At 45.1% G+C, this 16,311-nt stretch overlaps 1 protein-coding gene across 1 annotated transcript; it reads left to right on the forward strand.

Moving 5' to 3' along the window:
* Nucleotides 1–11,230: 11,230 nt before the first annotated feature.
* Nucleotides 11,231–14,325, forward strand: LOC144326995 (uncharacterized). The gene is made up of 2 exons (XM_077924791.1): nucleotides 11,231–11,431; nucleotides 11,639–14,325. The coding sequence occupies exon 2, from the start codon at nucleotides 11,677–11,679 to the stop codon at nucleotides 12,703–12,705; it is 1,029 nt and encodes a 342-aa protein (XP_077780917.1). The 5' UTR covers nucleotides 11,231–11,431; nucleotides 11,639–11,676; the 3' UTR covers nucleotides 12,706–14,325.
* Nucleotides 14,326–16,311: the final 1,986 nt, after the last annotated feature.

Here is a 16,311-nt window from a genome sequence, read left to right on the forward strand (position 1 = left end):
ACGCTGGCCACGTGACCCGGAAGTGTCTGCGGACAGCACTGGCTCCCGGCCTATAGAGTGAGATGAGCGCACAACCCTAGAGTCTGGCAAGACTGGCCCGTACGGGCAGGGGTACCTTTACCTTTACTTTACCTTAATCCATGTAATCCAAGGATCTTTTCCCTTGCATTCCACCATTATAGACTTTTTGTTGGTATTTTCCATTTGTTCTTTCTCCTCTCCTTGCTCTCTTTCCTCCGATTCTTGAGATGTCGCTTCTGTTTCGGCTGCAGATTCCTTTCCTGTCAGATCCTTCATGCATTCAGCAGAGTTGCTTGTTCCTGAAGTCAAGGTCATTAATTGTTTGTTCATACTCAGACTCTGCTCTTGCAATATTCCCACGAGAAAGAACATCCTGTTTATCTCTGCCTGTAATTTTCCTTCTGCAGCCATTGTGGTAACTTTGGAATCCCCCTAGAGAGATTCTGGTTACTTTGTAAACTTTTTCCAACAGTCCAAATCTTTTTTGTTTCTTTCTATCAAGTCTCCAACAACTTTGTTTCAGTTTAACTTTTAGTTCAGAGAGATATCAGTTAACAAACTTTTAATCTGTCCATTTGACAGCTCTTTTGACAGCTGTCAAACTCCTTATTCTTCTTCACCAGACTCAAACACGGGACTCTCCCTGGTCCGGGGGGGGGGGGGATTTCACAAAAAAAATTCTCCTCACTCTCCAGCACAACACTTCTTTTGTTAAATCGTGGAAGATAGTTTCTTTTATAATGTATAAGGGTATCTTTTCCGCCTTAGTTCTCTGGACCTTGCTTAAAAATTGTCTGTAATTAGGGGGGGTGCGGACTCCCTTTTAGCACACCCTCCGGTTGTCTCGAATTCGAAGGAAGAATTTCTTAAAGCCAAATTCCGTTTACTCACGGGTTAGTTCTTTCAGTCCAAATTTCCAGGAAGGAAGTCAGCGCTCTCCGGTCGTGGCTCACGGCTTCGCTCCACCGAGGTGTCGATCGACTCTCAGCGCCACACCGCCCTCCGTACCCTTTTCGAGGGTCGGGGGTGCTTAGGGCGCCCACCGAGTCTTCCCGTCCGCAGGCTTCAGCGCCTGCAGTTTCTGAGGGTCCCCGCGTCGCCGGCGCGGCAAGACCCGTCCTCCGTGGAGCCGATTCCCTCCGCAGCTCGGAGGGAATCCGCCATTTCCAGATCACGCTAACCCGGAAGTCAAAAAGTGTTCTGTTTTAACCAGGACATGAGGGAAACAATGTTAACCGTCATGGCTCCATGACGTTGTTCTGAATGTCATGAATTCCACCCTTCCAGTCAGTGAGCGGGATTCAGTCTCAACCTCCGAGGCTTGAAACCAGTGAGTGACCTTACCTCCCTGATTGGTCCAAGGACCACTTCTCACCCTGCCCCAGCCATTCTCCAATAGGTCATGAACTATTTGGACCCTCCTCCCCTCACTGCCATTTGAGAAACCCTCTGACACTCAAGCCACAGAGCCCCAACTTGTGCTCCACAGAGCTAAATTACACACACTTTAGAAACACAAATTGTAGTTGTTGGTCGAGGCAGTGGTAGTGTGTGTGCTATGCATGCAGAAGGTCCCAGGTTCAGGGTTGTGAATCTCTCTTGTCTGAGACCTTGGAAATCCACTGCCAATCAGTGTTGACAATACGAAGCTAGATGGAGCAATGGCCTGACTCAGTATAAACAAGGCAGTTGCCTATGTCCCATCACTAGGTAAATAATGTTTCTGAAGTGAAATCAGCTACTCTCCTAATAAACAACAACACCAAAGCAACAGGGCCTTTCCTCTTTTTGCCTTGCTGTAAGGAATCTACTGAATTTCACAGATGTCCTGGATCTGGGATTACTGGACACAGTACTTTTAAGTATTTTGTTTAATGAGAAATAATAATGGACAATGAAGAATTGGTTGAAGCTTTCCCAAATGTTCCCTTAGCTTTGTGCCTTTATCTAACTCTGCCTATTTCAAATTGTGAAGGGAGAAAGAACGTTCTCCAAATTATCCGTCATTAAAAATGAATTACGGTCAACAATGCTGTAGTCAAGACTCTTTGCCATTATCTGTTCTCTCTCTGGAATAAATTACTTTTGATACTCTCATAACTTAATCTGCTTCCAAGAACAGCAGGGAAAAAAGAAGACAATATGACAGCTTTCACAATAACCTGAATACAGTTAGTCATTAATGTGTAAACATTTTATTCACTTTGTATTCGATAGTTATATTAGTTGTTGAAACATGAAAAGAGGGTCCTAATTCAGAAGGACTGCAGGAGTGCTACACATTGCAGATTATTTCAAAATACTACTGAAAAAGGTTTTTTGAGGGTGGAGAGTTGTCATTTCAATTTTAGAGATATAAAACCTTAACATGCTGCTTCTGATGTCAAATATAAAGGTAAAGGTAAAGGTACCCCTGCCCGTACAGGCCAGTCTTGACAGACTCTAGGGTTGTGCGCCCATCTCACTTAAGAGGCCGGGGGCCAGCCCTGTCCGGAGACACTTCCGGGTCACGTGGCCAGCGTGACGAAGCTGCTCTGGCGAGGCAGAGCCGCACACGGAAACACCGTTTACCTTCCTGCTAGTAAGCGGTCCCTATTTATCTACTTGCACCCGGGGGTGCTTTCGAACTGCTAGGTTGGCAGGCGCTGGGACCGAGCAACGGGAGCGCACCCCACCGCGGGGATTCGAACCACCAACCTTTCGATCGGCAAGCCCTAGGCGCTGAGGCTTTTACCCACAGCGCCACCCACGTCCCTGATGTCAAATATAGATGGTAGTTAAGTTCTGAAGGGCATGGCAGACCCTGAGGATTTTTTTACATTTTGGTGGGCTTTCATACGATATATGAATAAGCAAACATTAAGGGGCCTCATGTCATCTATGAATTTTTGTGGAGAAACTGTAAGACCTTTCTCTCGTGGTCTCATGGATCCATTGTACCTTTGTTTACGTCAGCCTGCTCCATGAGACCCCCCCCCTTCATTAGGATATTATAAGTAACCCCCTTTCTGAGGTTACTTATATCTTTTATCACTGCATATCCAATTCAAATCTATTTACTGGTTGTCCTATATATTCTATTTAGGTTAGGTTAGGTTACTGCACATTTTTATGTCAATCCTGCTAATGATTTAAGCTGTTTACATACATTCCTTCTTTTTGCCAGATTCCAGTGCCACTTCCACAACAGGAACACCTGCAGCACCCCTGTAGTGAGATTATATGGGTTTCGCTACATACCTGTTCTGCATACATACCTGTTCTGCAGAAAGAGCAAGAAAAGGGCATGCAGTTGACTTGAACTTCCTCTTCTCTACCTTTTCCCAAAGTGTGCCCCAGCCATTTTATGGATTAATAACTGCACAGTTGGAGACATTCTTTAATTGTCTTTAATTTATTGAGCTGTTCCTTTTTTGTATTTTCCGTTTTATTGTCTTTCATTTTATTGCACACTGCTTCGGCAACTTTTTGCAGTGACACTACAAATGAATGTCATGGCAGAACAAAGTCCGACGTGTGAGAATTGTACAACAGTGATCTTACTGCTGTAGTGGAATAAATGTGTAAACAGCCCCACTTTTGATGTTCTTGATGGGCTTCTATCAAAATCTATATTATAGGAGAAATTGCACAAATGCTTATATGTATGAGCAATGCAATTCATTTGGCATTGTTAATGAGGGGATGCAATGTTTAAATTAGAGAGTTAAAAATATTGATTTGACCAAATAGTGTCACAGTTATTCAGACGGGATTTTTTTTTAATACAGGTATTTATACAGACTGCAGACAGCAAGAACCATCTTAAACAGCGCAACCCACATAATTTTTTTCCTGCGGCATCAGGTGATTACTGCTACGACCCTTGTTTGTGTCACCTAAAAACAGGAGAATGATACTTTTGAATCCAGAAACATTGTTCTTACATGCATTTTCATTTCCTTGATCAATTAATCAACTAAAATCTCATACAAATAATCAACTGAAATTTCCAGCTGGAACCTTTTCAAATTAGGAAGCCATGTGAACTGGAATAACCAATCACCTCCTTTGAGGCTGTTTTTCACTCTGAGCAATAGGTTAACAGGGAAGATCTTGGGCAGCTCCATCCCTTCTTCCCATGGGCTTAAGTATTGCCTGAACCAAATTTAGGGCCTACAGATGTTTGGAACTGTCTCTGCAAAGTGTTGATATCAATGCTAGATTTGAGCCAATTGGGATTCACCAAGAGTCCAGAGATGGGTAACTGAAGAGGGAATATAAACCTCCTGAGACAGAGATCAGCTGCGACAACAAAGTGCTCAGCTTTCTCTAACATGTTTCTACTCTTATGTAGTTGTGTTGAAACTTAAAGGTAGCTTCATCTTTAACCGTCTCATCTCACCCTGTATGCTACAATTACAGTTGTTCCTTTAGGATGCGAGATATGCAATTCCTGTGTCCACTATGCTCCCCCCCTTTCTTTGCCAGCCTCTCCAGCGCTCCTGCTCCTGCTCCTGTTAATGTTCCGTCTCTTTGGTAACATCAAATTGATGTAACTGACAAAATACCGTTTTTGTCTGTATACATTGATCTGATCTTGCTGTCTATGTGGTCTTTATAAAACAACAACAACAACAAGAGCTCTTTGAAAAGCCACTGTATTGCACTCTGTAATTATCGTTTTCTTTAAAGGAACCAAAGTACCTTTCATAGAAGTAGGTCAGAGTAATATCTTGCTTATCTAACATACCATGTTGATTTCTGAGCAGGCAAAGCAGCACTTCCAGTGGCAATAGCCCAAGTTGCCCTTGGCAAGATCCACTTTGGTGTGATGAACAAAACGGCCAGTCTTCATGCAGACTTTGGCATCTAACGATAGAAAAAGCTAGGGGATAATGAGAAACTTTATGGACTGCCACATAAAACTGTTTCTTTTTTTTTTATTTGCTTTTTAATAAACCCCTGATAATTTTGAGTCTCTGAAGACTGGAGGTATATTTTGTAATGGGAATGAAGCATAATGCTCCAAAAGCATTCGCACAGTGTGGGATAGTACATCATAGTTTATTCGGCCACACTGCAAAGTTCAGATACTAAAGCCATGGACAATAGCAAGGGTCATAATATTAAAATTAGTATTAATATTAGTACTACAAAAGTCACTGAAAAGCAGAAAGTGGTGCATTCAGAAGCACATGCAGTTTCTGCATAACTGTACTATATTTACTACCACAGAGATTAGAAAACTTAATGAATACGTTCTGACTTTTCAACTAAGCATCCCCTCAGTGCTTGTTTGACTGGTACATCTTCAGATTAAACCCAGAAGCCATTTGAACAGGAAAAGGCTATTGTGCTGGAGATTGTATGCAGCCACATACTATATCTGCCATGGATTTGTCTAATTCCGCTTTAAAGTCATTTAAGTTCATGGGAGTTACCAGATCAGGAAGAAGCCAATTCCACATGTGAAATTTTAGAGATGGGGGAGAAATTTGGTGTAGTTCACATTTAAAGGATAACCAACCTAATTTGCACTCCCTGAAACAGCCTTTCCCAACCTTGGGTCCCCAGATGTTGTTGGGCTACCACTCCCATCATCCTAAGCAGCAGGGGCAGCAGTCAGGGATGATGGGAGTGGTAGTCCAATAACATCTGGGGACCCAAGGTTGGGAAAGGCTGCCTTGAAGCAATATGTGAACTGAAATGGCCATTCTTCAAAACTCAAACTTCTCCAAATGTTGAAGTGCAGTTCTTCAGTCAAGTAATTTGTACAAAAATGCAAATACAGTGGTACCTCAGAACTCGAACGGCTCTGTTCTCAAATGCTTCAACTCCTGAGTGCCGAAAACTCAGAAGTAAGTGCTCTGGTTTTTGAATGTTCCTTGGAACATGAACGTCCAGCGCAGCTTCTGCTGTGCAAAAAACTAGTTGTTGGCCAATCGGAAGCCGCGCCTTAGAACGTTTCGGAAGTCAAACGATCTTCCAGAACAGATTACATTCGATTTCTGAGGTACCACTTTACTGGGGTATATTAGTGAAAATAGCATACAAAAATGCATTATATTAAGAAAAATTGCTTGCAAACATGTCTGTTGAGAGAAATTTGCACTGAAATGCTGATGAATTTTCATGAATGCTCCTTGTTTCATGCAAACTGATATGGAAATGTGAAGTGAACTTACGGTTGGAAAATGGAGAAATGGAGAGAAACCAAAACTGATAGATTCATCCATCTCTAGTCATTATGTACTGTGTGTAGAAGAATGCTTGAGAAAGTTACATGAACCAGATACACACTGATCTCTCCATTCCTACCTCTGAGTAAACATGTACAGGACTGTGCTGCTAATGTTTTTAAATCTCACTATGAGTGTGCCAGCCCAATGACACAGAGAGTCTCTATAATAAATTAAAAAAAAATTGTCCAGTAGCACCTTAGAGAACAACTAAGTTTGTTCTGGGTATAAGCTTTCGTATGCATGCACACTTCTTCAGATACACACTGGGTCAGACCAACATGGCTACCTACTTGAACAGAGAGTCTCTATAAGAGCACCCACTTCCAAGAATGTGAGAAGCTGCATAGAGGTTCTGTTTTCAAATCCTTCTGGTGACATTTATCCTAAGAGCTCTAAGGAATGGTCATTCACTTGCATACTCACTTATGACAAACACACACATTCATTTAACATCATTGACCTGCTCTGCTCCAGAGGAAGAACTGAGGGGAGAGCGACTGTCTGCAGGCAATGGCTTCCACCTGCCTTGCCCCACCCCCAGGAGCCTTTCCCAGACCATGACTTTGAGAACAGCAGAGGAGAGTTCAGGGGTAGTGTTTTGTTTTGTTTTGTTTTGTTTTGTTTTAAATAATTTTATAAGTTGTGTGTCCTTGTTTCTTAATCTAATCCTTTTACATCGTTTTCTATGATTTGTGGTATTTTATGTATTGTGATTTGCTGCTATTTTTATCGATTAATTCTTTATTGTAATTGATAAGTGTAAACTGTTTAATTATTACTTGCTGATGTTTAATTTTAGTGTTTACTGTTGGATTCTAATGCATTATTGCATATCGCTTTATTTGGTTTAAGTTGTTTATTTTAAAGTTATTGTGACTTTTTGTAAAGGATCTGATTGTTAGTATTAATGTCTGATGTATTATTATTAATTTTGTGTGTGTTGGAAGCCGCCCAGAGTGGCTGGGGCAACCCAGCCAGATGGGCAGGGTATAAATAAAATAATAATGGTAATGATGACAAACAAATGTCCATAGTCTCCTGCCATAGCTGTCAACTTACAGATTTGAAAATAAGGGGCCAGCAGCCTTGAAAATAAGGGACCAGCAGCCAAAATAAGGGACCTGCAGCCTCACCTGTTCCAGGCACTCCAGTCTTCCTGTCCTCCTGCAGTCTGGTCAAACTCATGCTGGTAGCTTCGAGAACACTGTTCAACCAACTTTGTAACCAGAGGTTCAACTGAATAGAATCTGAATCACATGCACCACAAGGCCTATGCAGCCTCAAGATGGCTCCCCAGCCTGGCTTTGCACTGCAAAGTTTGCAGCAGCACGTGCAACAAAATGGCGTCCAGCATTCAAAAACTCCCTCAGCTTGCATTAACTAGCCACACACAAGGCATGCAAGCTCCACCCCCCAGTCATTCTTAGACTTCTTATTGGGTGAGCAACACAGCCAAGCAACACAGTTGGAGCCTCCCTCCTTCCTGGCTGGCAGGGAGGGAGGGAGAGGAGCTGCCTTTGAAATTTAAGGGACATCATTTAAGGGACATTTAAGGGACATCCATCAATAAGGGACAGCAGCGGGACATGGTGCTGGAATAAGGGACTGTCCCTTCAAATAAGGGACACTTGACAGCTATGTCTCCTGCGCAGTTAGCAGTGGAATATGCTAATCTGGGGGGGGGGGAGAAATATGTTAGGAATTAAAACACACCTTCTCTAAATTCTGGAAAAGACAGCTTGGGGGGGAAATATTGCAAGAAATTATGCACCCCTTCCCCAACAGAGCAAATTTCACCTCACCTATGGTGGCTGCTGTGCTACAATTCAAAGAGAAATGGGTGGCCTCCATTTGCTCAAGAATAATGTCTCTCTTGAGCAAGTCAACGCTGTTGTTCGAGCTGTAAAAAAGTTCCTGAGGCTTTCTCACCTTTGCGACATATTCCTCAATTGTTCGCCCTTCTAAACAAATCACTGCTGTTGCTGCAAAGGCTGGGTGGAACATCCCTGCTATGCACCTGAATGCACCTGTCGCTGTCTATCATAACAGCTCGCTGATTTTCACGAAGTGTTCAAGTAATGGCAAGTGGCAGACTAGTGGGTATTGTGCAAATCAGCGAGGTGAGGGTTAAAATACAGGCCCTGGCCCTGTGAGTTGGCTTTTAGTTGGTAGTGCAAATTGCCCATGCTTGACCTCTTCTAGGCTGTTCTCTGCTGGTTGACGGCACACCCCATTTGGTCATGCTCTGCAAACAAAGCACAACAGCAATGCAAACACAGCGAGGAGCAGAGTGGGATCCTCATTCCTCCGGTAGTGACTGTAAGCAGTTGTCATTTCCTTTTTGTGCACTGGTATGCAAGCCAAAGTTCAAGCCGTTTACGTGGGATTCTTCGGAGCCCGCCGTCTCCTGAAATGGAGCTTTTGCAAGTACAAGCACAAAATCATCAATTTTCTTTAGACTTAGTGTGTTTTCCTGCTGCGAGATTGTGAAGCTGGCAGGACATCATTGTCTGCAAGGAATGGCTTCCATTTGGGCTCGAAGCCAGCTGAGACAGGAATCCAAAGGGCTTTGCCGCTTGGCAAGTATTGGGGCAGCAAATCTTAATTGTTTCCTTCTCTCTCTCTCTCTCTCCCCCCCCCCTTTCTTGGGAGGGGAGGGCAGCATGTACAAATTTGTTCTAGGGGAAAGAATGGCAATCCAGAGAAAACAAATCACCGCATAATCCATCCTCACTGCACTTTCCCCATTTGTCATTCACAAGTTTAACTATTGTTTGTGTTACAGCAGCTCCTACAGGCAGGCACCCACCATGTTAGGTATGGGGTGGATATACAGGGAAGGACGCTGGCTGCGTTTTTTCAAGAAATTTATAGTAGACAGAGAATGGAACGGGATGGGGAATCAGGGAACAAAAGCAAAGTTAGGAAGCAGAATCAGTCTTAATTTATCAGGCTATGACTGTTTGCTGCCCTGAATAGGGTTCAATTTTGTTTTAAAGATTTTTCTCTTATGCAGAGTCCCAAAGCGCGGATTATTCTAACTTCAGTTCCTTCAGGTATATTATTTCTGTCCAAAGCAATCACAATACTATCTTTTCAACAGCCTCTATATATTTGGGGCTGCTACCTTTTCCTCTCAAATAGTTCAGCTGCCTCCAAGACCTCCTCCCTGCATTTCCCTGTTGCTGGCGGTTCTCACCCCACCCACTAGATCAGCACTACGATCCAGGAATACCCCATGTTGCATTACACAGGAGGAAGGTAATGACTGGACTAATTCAGGTGCAGCACATTCCTCACTACTGCGCGTTCAGGCCAGTTGATAAAATGCCAGCCAGATAGAAGGCCTACCTCCATCCCTCTTAAACCTCACAGAACAAAAGGCATGAGATGTGTGTGTGTGCATACATGTGTGTAAGGCTTTCATTGCACATTCCCACTGGGGATGATACCCACATCGCCTTCTTGGATTTGCAGGAAGTCAGGAGGCAGGGGAGGGGAGCAAAGGAGAAGGTAGGTTTTTAAATGACAGCCCATGACCCGGAAGCTGTATGCCGGCTCCCTCAGCCAATAAAGCAAGATGAGCACCGCAACCCCAGAGTCGGCCACGACTGGGCCTAATGGTCAGGGGTCCTTTACCTTAAACAACAGCAGAGGTTGGGGGCAGGGGGGAAAGCAGTGGTGGAAGGATACGAAGGACCTGTGAGGATATGCAGGGTTTGAAGGCACTTTGAGGATATGGGGTGCTTGGAGCTGTGAGAGGATGGAGTAGTTTGGGGTTGGAAAAGTGTTGGGGGTTGGCCAGGGGTTGAGGAATCCATGGGGTTGGTGAGCAATGCTCCTTGTACATACATACTAAGCAGGTGGGTGGGTGGGTGGGTGAGAGAGAGAGAGAGAGAGAGAGAGAGAGAGAGAGAGAGAGCGCTTTAGGGCAGCAGCTGAAGAAGGAACAAAAAGGGTTTTCTTGTGTGAGTTTCTTGTGGCTGATTAGCTGCTCTCTCTGGGCAAAGGTCAGAGGGGGCAGGGCTTCTGTTGAGGTAGGTGATTAGCTGTGGGAGGAGCTTATCAGAGCTTTAGGGCAGCAGCTGAAGAAGGAACAAAAAGGGTTTCCCTGTGTGAGTTTCTTGTGGCTGTTTAGCTGCTCTCTCTGGGCAAAGGTCAGAGGGGGCAGGGCTTCTGTTGAGGTAGGTGATTAGCTGTGGGAGGAGCTTATCAGAGCTTTAGGGCAGCAGCTGAAGAAGGAACAAAAAGGGTTTTCTTGTGTGAGTTTCTTGTGGCTGTTTAGCTGCTCTCTCTGGGCAAAGGTCAGAGGGGGCAGGGCTTCTGTTGAGGTAGGTGATTAGCTGTGGGAGGAGCTTATCAGAGCTTTAGGGCAGCAGCTGAAGAAGGAACAAAAAGGGTTTTCTTGTGTGAGTTTCTTGTGGCTGATTAGCTGCTCTCTCTGGGCAAAGGTCAGAGGGGGCAGGGCCTCTGTTGAGGTAGGTGATTAGCTGTGGGAGGAGCTTATCAGAGCTTTAGGGCAGCAGCTGAAGAAGGAACAAAAAGGGTTTCCCTGTGTGAGTTTCTTGTGGCTGTTTAGCTGCTCTCTCTGGGCAAAGGTCAGAGGGGGCAGGGCTTCTGTTGAGGTAGGTGATTAGCTGTGGGAGGAGCTTATCAGAGCTTTAGGGCAGCAGCTGAAGAAGGAACAAAAAGGGTTTTCTTGTGTGAGTTTCTTGTGGCTGATTAGCTGCTCTCTCTGGGCAAAGGTCAGAGGGGGCAGGGCTTCTGTTGAGGTAGGTGATTAGCTGTGGGAGGAGCTTATCAGAGCTTTAGGGCAGCAGCTGAAGAAGGAACAAAAAGGGTTTCCCTGTGTGAGTTTCTTGTGGCTATTTAGCTGCTCTCTCTGGGCAAAGGTCAGAGGGGGCAGGGCTTCTGTTGAGGTAGGTGATTAGCTGTGGGAGGAGCTTATCAGAGCTTTAGGGCAGCAGCTAAAGAAGGAACAAAAAGGGTTTTCTTGTGTGAGCTTCTTGTGGCTGATTAGCTGCTCTCTCTGGGCAAAGGTCAGAGGGGGCAGGGCTTCTGTTGAGGTAGGTGATTAGCTGTGGGAGGAGCTTATCAGAGCTTTAGGGCAGCAGCTGAAGAAGGAACAAAAAGGGTTTTCCTGTGTGAGTTTCTTGTGGCTGTTTAGCTGCTCTCTCTGGGCAAAGGTCAGAGGGGGCAGGGCTTCTGTTGAGGTAGGTGATTAGCTGTGGGAGGAGCTTATCAGAGCTTTAGGGCAGCGGCGCGCGCCTAGCGGCGCACACAGTTTGATCCATATTTTAGATTTAGGGGAGCTAGTCTCAAACATTTGTTGGGGGAGACCTAGGTTTTTTGGGAGGGATTTATTTGTCCTGTCTCCACACTTTTTATGATAGAGGACCACTGTAGTCACCCCCAACGACACGTTCCCAAGATGAAGGGTGAGGGAACAGCTGCAGTCGCCTGTGGTTCCTGCGCAATGTTTGCCATCTTGCCAAAGGTTGCAGGCAGCTTTACCTGCAGCAATTGCATGTTGATTGCCCTCTTAAAAGACAAAGTCCAGCAACTGGAGGAACGTGTAGCTACGCTCCAAAGAATTAGAGAGCTGGAACTCTTCTTGGAAGCAACAGAGCACACCGTCTCCACCAAGGAAGAGACAGGGGACTCCCCTGAGAAGGTGGCTAGTTCACCAACACAGGAGCCAGATATATGGAGAAACGTGACTCAAAGAAGTAGGAGGCCCAGGGTTCGCTCTGATTGTTTAGAAATACGCAATCGCTTTGAGGTCCTTTCCCCTAGCATGGAAGACGAAGAGCAGACTCCATTTGAGGATCTCTCCCTCATTACAGTCGATCAGGTATATGAAGACGAGGAGCAAAGGCAGTCCTCTGGGAATGTCCAGGCGACCTTGGAACCGACAGCTCACAGAAGAACCCCGACCAGACCTAAGAGGAGGCGTGTAGTGGTGATAGGGGATTCCCTACTGAGGGGAACAGAAGCAGTGATCTGTGGGCCTGACAAGATGTCTCGGGAAGTGTGCTGTCTCCCCGGGGCTAAGATCCAAGATGTAACTGAACGACTGCAAGGAATCATAAAACCCACTGACAAATACCCCTTCCTCTTGGTTCATGTGGGAACCAATGACACTGCAAGCAATAGCCTCCAGAAGATCAAAAGAGATTACGAGGCTCTGGGCAGGAAATTGAAGCAATTAAATGCACAAATTGTCATCTCATCTGTCCTCCCAGTTGAACGACGTGGCCCAGGGAGAGAGGGAAAAATAGTGGAAGTGAACAACTGGCTTCGCAAATGGTGCAAACAGGAACGGTTTGGATTCTTAGATCACGGAATGCAGTTTCTTGAAGATGGACTTCTGGCAAGCGATGGGCTGCACCTCACAACGGTTGGGAGGAATGTTTTTGCAAAAAATCTCAGAAACCTCATCAGGAGGGCTTTAAACTGACTAATGTGGGGGAGGGAGACAGTGCTCCTGAAGGTAGGAGTCTATCAATTGATGAAGATGATCATCCAAATGTCATAGACCGAATGGAGCAAAGAGCATGCAGACCTAGTGGTGGGAGGAGAAAATCCTTAAATAAGAGACACGGGGGAATGATTAATGGACTTCAATGTCTGTACACTAATGCGCAAAGCATGGGAAATAAACAAGATGAGCTTGAGCTCCTGGTACAGCAAACTAAATATGACATAATAGGAATCACTGAAACCTGGTGGGATAAATCCCACGATTGGAATGTAATAATGGAGGGATACAATCTATTTCAAAGAAACAGACCAGACAAGAAAGGAGGAGGAGTGGCGTTATATGTCAGGGATGTGTATACCTGTGAAGAGATCCAAGATTTAGAACCTCAAAGCCAAAGTGAGAGCATTTGGGTCAAAATTAAGGGAGAGAAGAATAACAGTGACCTCATTGTGGGAGTTTACTATAGATCCCCAAGCCAAACGGAGGACATAGATGATGCCTTCCTGGAACAGATGGCCAAGCATGCAAAAGGAAGGGAGATAGTAGTAATGGGGGACTTCAATTACCCGGATATTTGTTGGATGTCAAACTCAGCCAAGAGCATAAGGTCAAACAGATTCCTCACTGCCCTTGCAGACAACTTCATTGTCCAGAAAGTGGGAGAAGCAACAAGAGGAACAGCCATTTTAGATCTGGTCCTAACCAATGTTGATGACCTGGTTAGTGGGGTAGAAGTGGAAGGATCATTAGGCGCGAGTGATCATGCTCTTCTGAAGTTTACTATACAGCGGAAAGGAGCAGCCAAGCATACTAGGACTCAATTTCTCGACTTTAAGAAAGCCGACTTCATAAAGCTTAGGGAAGTGCTGGGTGAGATCCCATGGACAGTAATACTAAAAGGAAAGGGAGTTCAAGATGGCTGGGAGTTTGTTAAGAGGGAGATAGTAAAAGCACAACTTCAGGCAATACCAATGAGACGGAAACATGGAAGGTGCCTAAAGAAGCCAGGGTGGCTATCTAAAGAACTTTTAACTGAGTTAAGATTAAAAAAGGATGTGTACAAAAAATGGAAAAGGGGGGAAACCACCAAAGAGGAATTCAAACAAATAGCCAGCACGTGTAGACACAAAGTCAGAAAAGCTAAAGCACAAAATGAACTCAGGCTTGCTAGAGAGGTTAAAAGCAACAAAAAAGGCTTTTATGGGTATGTTCGTAGCAAAAGGAAGAACAAAGAAACCGTGGGGTCACTCAGAGGAGAAGATGGTGAAATGCAAACAGGGGACACAGAAAGGGCTGAACTCCTCAATGCCTTCTTTGCCTCAGTCTTCTCCGATAAAGAAAACAATGCCCGACCTGAAGAATTTGGAGCAAATGATTCAGCAGAGGAAACACAGCCCAGAATAACTAAGGAGATAGTACAAGAATACTTGGCTAGTCTAGATGTATTCAAGTCTCCAGGGCCAGATGAACTGCATCCAAGAGTATTAAAAGAACTGGCAGATGTGATTTCAGAACCACTGGCAGTCATCCTTGAGAATTCCTGGAGAACAGGCGAAGTCCCGGCAGACTGGAGGAGGGCAAATGTTGTCCCTATTTTCAAAAAGGGGGAAAGAGAGGACCCAAATAATTACCGCCCAGTCAGTCTGACATCAATACCAGGGAAGATTCTGGAGCAGATCATTAAGCAAACAGTCTGTGAGCACCTAGAAAGGAATGCTGTGATCACCAATAGTCAGCATGGATTTCTGAAAAATAAGTCATGTCAGACTAACCTGATCTCGTTTTTTGACAGAATTACAAGCCTGGTAGATGAAGGGAACGCAGTGGATGTAGTCTACCTTGATTTCAGCAAGGCATTTGACAAGGTGCCCCATGATATTCTTGTAAAGAAGCTGGTAAAATGCGGTCTTGACTATGCTACCACTCAGTGGATTTGTAACTGGCTGACTGACCGAACCCAAAGGGTGCTCATCAATGGTTCCTCTTCATCCTGGAGAAGAGTGACTAGTGGGGTGCCACAGGGTTCTGTCTTGGGCCCGGTCTTATTCAACATCTTTATCAACGACTTGGATGATGGACTCAAGGGCATCCTGATCAAATTTGCAGATGACACCAAACTGGGAGGGGTGGCTAACACCCCAGAGGACAGGATCACACTTCAAAACGACCTTGACAGATTAGAGAACTGGGCCAAAACAAACAAGATGAATTTTAACAGGGAGAAATGTAAAGTATTGCACTTGGGCAAAAAAAATGAGAGGCACAAATACAAGATGGGTGACACCTGGCTTGAGAGCAGTACATGTGAAAAGGATCTAGGAGTCTTGGTTGACCACAAACTTGACATGAGCCAACAGTGTGACGCGGCAGCTAAAAAAGCCAATGCAATTCTGGGCCTCATCAATAGGAGTATAGCATCTAGATCAAGGGAAGTAATAGTGCCACTGTATTCTGCTCTGGTCAGACCTCACCTGGAGTACTGTGTCCAGTTCTGGGCACCACAGTTCAAGAAGGACACTGACAAACTGGAACGTGTCCAGAGGAGGGCAACCAAAATGGTCAAAGGCCTGGAAATGATGCCTTATGAGGAACGGCTAAGGGAGCTGGGCATGTTTAGCCTGGAGAAGAGGAGGTTAAGGGGTGATATGATAGCCATGTTCAAATATATAAAAGGATGTCACATAGAGGAGGGAGAAAGGCTGTTTTCTGCTGCTCCAGAGAAGCGGACACGGAGCAATGGATCCAAACTACAAGAAAGAAGATTCCACCTAAACATTAGGAAGAACTTCCTGACAGTAAGAGCTGTTCGACAGTGGAATTTGCTGCCAAGGAGTGTGGTGGAGTCTCCTTCTTTGGAGGTCTTTAAGCAGAGGCTTGACAACCATATGTCAGGAGTGCTCTGATGGTGTTTCCTGCTTGGCAGGGGGTTGGACTCGATGGCCCTTGTGGTCTCTTCCAACTCTATGATTCTATGAGAGAGAGAGAGAGAGAGAGAGAGAGAGAGAGAGAGAGAGAGAGAGAGAGGAGAGAGAGAGAGAGAGATTCAACTGGTTTGCTATCTGGTCTTTCCCCAAAAGCTTCTTGGGAACCATACACTGGTGATGGTGCCGAGAATTATGCTGAAAATTGTGAGCCGTCCAAGTAGAACTCCATTTCCCAGGATCCCTTGGGGAGAGTAAAGGGTTGTTAAACCAGTCTTAAGTCTGCAGAGTGGACACACCCTAAGTTCAAATGGTTAAGACAAATGCATTTCCAAGAAATCAGACCCCTGGAACCATGCCTGCTGTTTCTAGTAACATAGCAAATATTTGGTTGCTATTGTGATGAAAACCAAATTCCAATGGTTACGAGGTTTGCTCACTGCTAAGGATGAGTTGGACCATGTGCTCTTGGAATCTGAGAATCTACAGCAGGAGTGAGAGGAGCTGGTGGCTCTCTGGATGTTGCTGAACTACCGCCCCCGTCATCCTTGGCCATTGGCCACACTGACCGAGGCTGATGGGAGTTGGAGTCTGGAGGGCCACAGGTTCTGCATCCCTCCTCCATGTGAAAAGGACTCTTCAGCTGCTGTTGACATGCCAG

The sequence above is a fragment of the Podarcis muralis genome, chromosome 2, assembly GCF_964188315.1.
Source record: "Podarcis muralis chromosome 2, rPodMur119.hap1.1, whole genome shotgun sequence".
Classification (NCBI taxonomy): domain Eukaryota; kingdom Metazoa; phylum Chordata; class Lepidosauria; order Squamata; family Lacertidae; genus Podarcis; species Podarcis muralis.